The sequence below is a fragment of the Neophocaena asiaeorientalis genome, unplaced genomic scaffold (assembly GCF_003031525.2).
Source record: "Neophocaena asiaeorientalis asiaeorientalis breed wild unplaced genomic scaffold, Neophocaena_asiaeorientalis_V1.1 scaffold79, whole genome shotgun sequence".
Classification (NCBI taxonomy): Eukaryota; Metazoa; Chordata; class Mammalia; order Artiodactyla; family Phocoenidae; genus Neophocaena; species Neophocaena asiaeorientalis.
Genome location: NW_020175402.1, coordinates 8,409,834 through 8,415,991, shown reverse-complemented (window position 1 = coordinate 8,415,991; position 6,158 = coordinate 8,409,834). Strand labels below are relative to the sequence as shown.

The window sequence follows — 6,158 nt, the reverse complement described above, 5'->3', positions numbered from 1 at the left end:
GAGGAAGGCGTTCTGAACCCCGGCTCCCATCTCCCTTTAGCCCACCCCAAACTGATGAACAGGGCTCTGTCCCGCTCATCCTCACCGACCTGTCCTCACCTCCCAGCATCCCTGTGGTACTGCGGGGCTGGGATGGCGCTGAGACTTGTGTATAATCAGGTCATGGCTCCTCATCACCATGGTAACTGGTGTCACCTGCTCCACAGGGTTGAAAAGGAGTACCTGTCCTTTTTTAGGTGGTGACTGTGGCCTCAGCCTGCTCTTTCCCACAGGTGGCTGCGTTGGAGCGGCAGATCTTTGACTTCCTGGGCTACCAGTGGGCTCCTATCCTAGCCAACTTCCTGCACATCATGGCAGTTATCCTGGGCATCTTTGGTACCGTGCAGTACCGCTCCCGGTACCTCATTCTGGTATGGCTCACTTGGCCTCTCCACAAGCCAACCCCCTCTTCTCATCCCCATCCGTTCCCACCTTGTTCTCCAGCCAAAGCTGCCCTCCACCCTGGGCACCTAGACCCCTGCCTCTGGCTGGGCTCCAGCCCAGCTGGTGATGTGGATGTTCAAATCCCAATGCTTCTTTGCTCAGTGGAGACAAAATTAGTATTTTTCCTAAAGAATTTTCTACAGAAAATTCCAAATATTAACAAGGTATATCATTTAGTGAGTGCCTACCGTATTCCAGGCACGTGCTAAGAGTTTCACCTGTTTTACTTATCTTTACGACAGCCCTTCGAAGTATATCTTATCTCCATTTTCCAGATGAGGAAATGAGGCTCAGAAAGGTGACAAGCCTTCCTAAAGTCACACAGCTAATAAGTGGCAGGGTTAGAGCATCCTGTCCAGAGCGAAGGCTCCTGCCGCATCACCACGCTGCCCAGTAAGCCCGTGCGAGGGATGGACTTTGTCTTGTTTGGTTTCTCAAGTTGCTTCAGGAAGGCTTGGCTTCTGTCCCTTGATTTTCATCAAATATGTGGTCTAGTGTGGCTAGTGTGGCCCTGAGGCCAGTGCCTCCCGTGCCCCAATCCCAGGAGTGCATTATGTCCCTGGCTCCTTCCTCCTACTTCCTCTTTCCAAGCTCTGGTCCTTGATTATCAAACTCCTGTTGTCAACTAGTCTCATCCTTGTCCCTCGCTCTTCCTCAGTGACTCATTTATACACCTCTCTTGAGGGAAAGGGCTTTCCGATAGATTTACGACAGAAATGCTTGACACCCAAAGTAACAATGCCATGTAATGTCATGCCCCACCCCCAGAGCCCACTCGCGTTCATTCTAGGGCTTCTCCACACCTCCCACAGGCTCAGTTCCAGAAGCCAGGTGAACAGAGCCCTTCCAAAGCTCTCCCTCACCTGAGATAAGAGGACCCTTCTCTCCAGTTCTCAGGAAAGCTCCCGGCACCACTGTAAACGGCACTGTCTGCCAGGCGGCTGCCGCTGGCTTAGGCATAGGATTTGGGTGGAAATATCCAGCTCCTCTCTAGTTCTTTGCCATGGGTAGGATGCCATCTGGTGTCTGTGGTTCTCTGCAGAGTGGATAGGATTAGCTACCAGAGGACTTAGGTTTGCATGCCAGCCCTACCGCTTCCTAGCTGTGTGATCTTGGAAAATGTCAACCTCTCTGAGCCTTAACTTAAGTTATCTTTAAAGAGAAAGACAGCGCCTTCCCTGCAGGGCTCTGGTAAGGACTGGATGGTTGTAAAATGATGTGTAAACTATATTGCTTTCTGAGTGAGGCATTGTCATAGTTTCCCCTGCAAAGGTCTCCTCCGTCCATTGACCCGCCCCATCCCCACTCCTCCAGGCCCCACCCTGATCCCACCTCTGCTTTCCCCAGTATGCAGCCTGGCTGGTGCTTTGGGTTGGCTGGAATGCGTTTATCATCTGCTTCTACTTGGAGGTTGGACAGCTGTCCCAGGTAAGCCTCAGACCTGGCAGTGCCAGAGAGCAGAGACTGACCTTTCCCATCCCCTGCCCCAAGGGCTCCTGTGGTGTGGGTCTCAGGGGCATCATATCTTGAAGAGACCGCCCTCTACACATTCGAGTAATCTGTGCTCCCTATCCCCCATCCCTACGTTTTCATTTCTGGCATCCTCCGTACTTCTTAAAAACAAATGATGGGGAATTCCTTCGCGGTCCAGAGGGTGGCTTACCCTCGCTGAGCTTCAATTTCGTCATCTAGTAAGTATAGTTAATAGAAACCCCAATTTCATGTGGTTGCTGAGGGGATGAAAGGAGATCGAACATCTCAGTGCTTGGCACCAAGTCAGCATGCAGTGAATATTTCACAGTTAACAGACTGCCTGAGTGAATGGACTGAGGAAAACAGATGCACACGTGGGTAAGAACTTCTGATGTAGGCCAGCCCCTTCTCCATTTCAAAAGGGGAGACCAAGGTCTAAAGAGGTTTGCCCAGGGTCACACACAGGGAGCAGTGGAGAGGCTGAATGGGCTGTGAAGGGGTCTGTATTGAGGATTTCACCAACAGCTGGATAATTGGACCCGATCACCATTAATGTCCCTTCCAGCCCTGAAATTCTGAGACTCCTGTGGGTTTGAACCAGCCCCTTCCATCTCTGATAGAGGAGTGAGGCCTGCATGGTCATCAAGCGCCACCTACTGGCCAAATGTAGACTTGCAGATACAGACTTTCTCCATACCTTTCGCAAATCAAGCCAGGAAAGGAAGCTGTTACAACCCAGGTGTGAAGCCGACCTTATATAAAGTCTTCTGGAGGGAATTCCCTGGCGGTTCAGTGGTTAGGACTCGGCACTTTCACTGCCGGCGCCCGCGTTCGATCCCTGGTCAGGGAACTAGGATCCCACAAGAAGTGCGGTGCTGCCGGAAAAAAAAAAAAGAAGTCTCCTGGAGCCTGGGGAGGATTTCTGCCCCTCCCCACCCCCCAACCGCCTCCGGCCCAAGCTCAGTATCCTAGGCCCCTCTGCCCCTAGGACCGGGACTTCATCATGACCTTCAACACATCCCTGCACCGCTCCTGGTGGATGGAGAACGGGCCAGGCTGCCTGGTGACACCTGTCCTGAACTCCCGCCTGGCCCTGGAGGACCACCATGTCATCTCGGTCACCGGTTGCCTGCTTGACTATCCCTACATTGAAGCACTCAGCAGTGCCCTGCAGATCTTCCTGGCTGTGAGTTCTCCTGTCCCCCTGCCTGTCCCAGCCCTGCCCTAGGCACTTTACACACACAGTTACATGATCCTCTTTCCTCTTAACAAGCCAGTAAGGTATTGCCCAGGTCCAACTGGGGAAACTGAGGCTCAAAGAGGTAAAATAATTACTTGTCCAAAATCATACTCCCAGAACGGAGAATAGAACCAGGTATATTAAGTTTAAGGCGCAGTCATTTGACTTGGAGTTGTTATGGGTTTGCCTTCCTCTTAGCACACATGGCCCCCCCAGCGGGGGTGGGCAGGGCCGGGCAGGGGGTGAAGGAAGAGCTTCCCTCTCCTCCCTCCCTCCCTCCCTGACGCGCTGTGTCCTCCCCCAGCTGTTCGGCTTCGTGTTCGCCTGCTACGTGAGCAAAGTATTCCTGGAGGAGGAGGACAGCTGTAAGTGCGGAGCCCCTAGGGAACTGGGGAAACCTGGCCGCGTGCCACCCCACGCAGTCAGCACCCTGGACAGGGGCCAGAGCAGGAGGGAGCCCTGGGTTATTTAAGGCAGCGGTCCCCAACCTTTCTGGCTCCAGGGACCGGTTTCATGGAAGACAATTTTTTCCGTGGACGGAGGATGGGGGGGTGCTTTCAGGGTGATTCAAGTGCATTGATTTATTATGGCCTCCGTGCAGTCAAACCTCTCTGCTAATGATAATCTGTATTTGCAGCCGCTCCCCAGCACTAGCATCACGGCCTCAGCTCCACCTCAGATCATCAGGCATTAGATTCTCATAAGGAGTGCGCAACCTAGATCCCTCACATGCGCAGTTCACAGTAGGGCTCACGCTCCTACGAGAATCTAATGCCACTGCTGATCTGACAGGAGGCGGAGCTCAGGCGGTAATGTGAGCAATGGGGAGCGGCTGTAAATACAGATGAAGCTTCGCTTGCTTGCCTGCCGCTCACCTGCTGTGCGGCCCAGTTCCTAACACCAGTACCGCTCTGTGGCCTGGGGGTTGGGGATCCCTGATTTAAGGGGCCCCTCTGGGGGCTGGGGAAGAAGAGGCAGCAGGGTGAGTGGGGATGGCATAGCCAGCCCATTCTGGGCTGAGGCCCAGACGTCCAGGTGCCCAATCCAAGGCTCCAGCACTGCCCCCCTACCTGCCCCTCTTAGGCCCCTTCCTGTCGCTCTGAGGGGCTCCACAGCCCCACTCCTGTCAAGCACCGCCCATTCCCAGTTCGTCCCACTCCCACCCCCAACAGGTCTTGCCTCCCCACACCCTTCTCCCTTAAAGGGCCACCCTCCCCATCCACCCCCCAGCTCTCTATCCTCTTGGGCCTTGGCCCATCCATCAGGACACTGGAACAAAGCCCAACCCCTAAGGCTCTGTACAGGGTCTGGCCTCAGATTCCTCCCTTTCAGGACCCAGCCTCCCATAACTTGCCCCCTTCACAGGCCCATCTCTAACCACGTGCCATCTGCCCTTCCGCAGTTGATTTCATCGGCGGTTTTGACTCCTATGGATACCAGGCGCCTCAGAAGACGTCGCATTTACAACTGCAGCCTCTGTACACGTGGGTCATGGCGCGGAGCAGGGTGGGGTGGAGGGACCCCGGCGCGGGCGTTAGTGTAGGAGAAAGAAGGGGAGGGAGGAGCGGAGAGGGCAGCCGGATCTCTCCGCCTCCCTACTTAGGGGTCCACTTCCCTAACCTGCCTTTGTTTCCTGCAGGGCGGGGTAGTAGCTTCTGCCCCACGACCACCCCCGCGGCGGCTACACTGACCGCCGCAGCCGCGAGCTCTGGCCAAGATGGCAGGCGTGCCCCCTGGCGGCTCGCTGACCGGACTGCAGCCTGGGTCGGCTTGACATGGGTCCGAAGCGGACATGGACTTGGCGCTTATTCGCCTGGACTTAAGGGGTGGGGCGGGGGAGGGGGTTCGCGGGGTTTGTATTTTTTTATCTCCACCTTGGCGTGTGCCGGAGCCTCCCGCCCTTCTCCAGCCTCTCCCTTTCACCCTTCTTCACCCAGCATCCTGTCCCCTGTCCAGAGAGAAAGGACAGAACAGACAGACTCACCCCCATCTCACCACATTCATTCACCAGCCCTGGGGAAAGTTACCCTGAACTAGAAGCAGGAGTTCTGGGTTCTAATCGCAGCTCCATCACTAACTCTCTATGTGACATCTGGCAAAGCCCTTGCCCTCTCTGGGCCTCAGTTTCCGACCTCAAATAATTAAAATAATCCCTTCGGAAATGGAGCTCTTTCTAGCCTTTTCATTTGACTCTCAATTCCCTGGACTATACTGGGATTTTACATAATCCCCATTTTGCAGATATGGAAACTGAGGCCTAGAGATGTAAAGCAATTTGCTTGAGGCCACATAGCTGGGCTTTTGGTGGCGGCAGGCCTTGAATATGATCTGTAGTTTCAGACTCCAAAACCCATTTCCAAGCCCCCTTCCAGCTTGGACACTCTAGAACCCATGTGATATACACCACACTCACATACCACCACCACCACCACCAATTGCTAACTCCTCTCTTAAAGCAATATATTCGTTCTCTTGTTGGGAACAGGATGGACGGATCCCAGAGCCCTGAATTCAGCCTGACCCACAGGGAAGCCTTCTTAGACTCGGCCTCTGTCCACCCTTGGCAAAGCTTTCAAGCTCTCTCTAGCAAAGGGGGGACACGACTCAGTCGCCCCACCCCCTTCCACATCCCTGAGCCTGCTGCACCCATGATCCCCCACCCCTTCAGCAACTCTGCCAACCCCTGGTGGCTCCATCCACCTCACCAGTTGGAAGACCTGTGGTTCCGGAGTGGAAAAGGGCTCATCTGTGCTGCCTGGTCAACAGTGTTCAAAGATCACCAGTGTTGATGATCACGCCGGTGTGCAGAAGCAACCTCTAACAAGTCCAGAAGTTGTTCTGAAGAGGCAGAATGGGGGTGGGGGTCATAGTGGGGGCTCTGGAGGGCCAGCACCCTTCCTTAAGAGCAAGTAGAGATGAGGGCCCATTCTCCTCGCCTCCCTCCACAGACCCTTCTGAGGAC

General features: G+C 54.6%; 1 protein-coding gene across 1 annotated transcript; it reads left to right on the top strand.

The window, feature by feature from the left end:
* The first annotated feature begins 278 nt into the window (after positions 1 to 278).
* On the top strand, positions 279 to 4,886 carry NKAIN1 (sodium/potassium transporting ATPase interacting 1). Its single transcript, XM_024766888.1, has 6 exons — positions 279 to 410; positions 1,831 to 1,911; positions 2,945 to 3,142; positions 3,501 to 3,561; positions 4,599 to 4,702; positions 4,836 to 4,886. Exons 1-6 carry the CDS (start codon positions 351 to 353, stop codon positions 4,884 to 4,886), a joined length of 555 nt encoding a protein of 184 aa, XP_024622656.1. The 5' UTR covers positions 279 to 350.
* Positions 4,887 to 6,158: the final 1,272 nt, after the last annotated feature.

Coding starts and splice junctions, on each gene's coding strand:
- NKAIN1 (XM_024766888.1), top strand. CDS start 351: ATGGCAGTTATCCTGGGCATCTTTGGTACCGTGCAGTACCGCTCCCGG. Junction 1,912..2,944: donor AGGTTGGACAGCTGTCCCAG/GTAAGCCTCAGA, acceptor CTCTGCCCCTAG/GACCGGGACTTCATCATGAC. Junction 3,562..4,598: donor CCTGGAGGAGGAGGACAGCT/GTAAGTGCGGAG, acceptor GCCCTTCCGCAG/TTGATTTCATCGGCGGTTTT.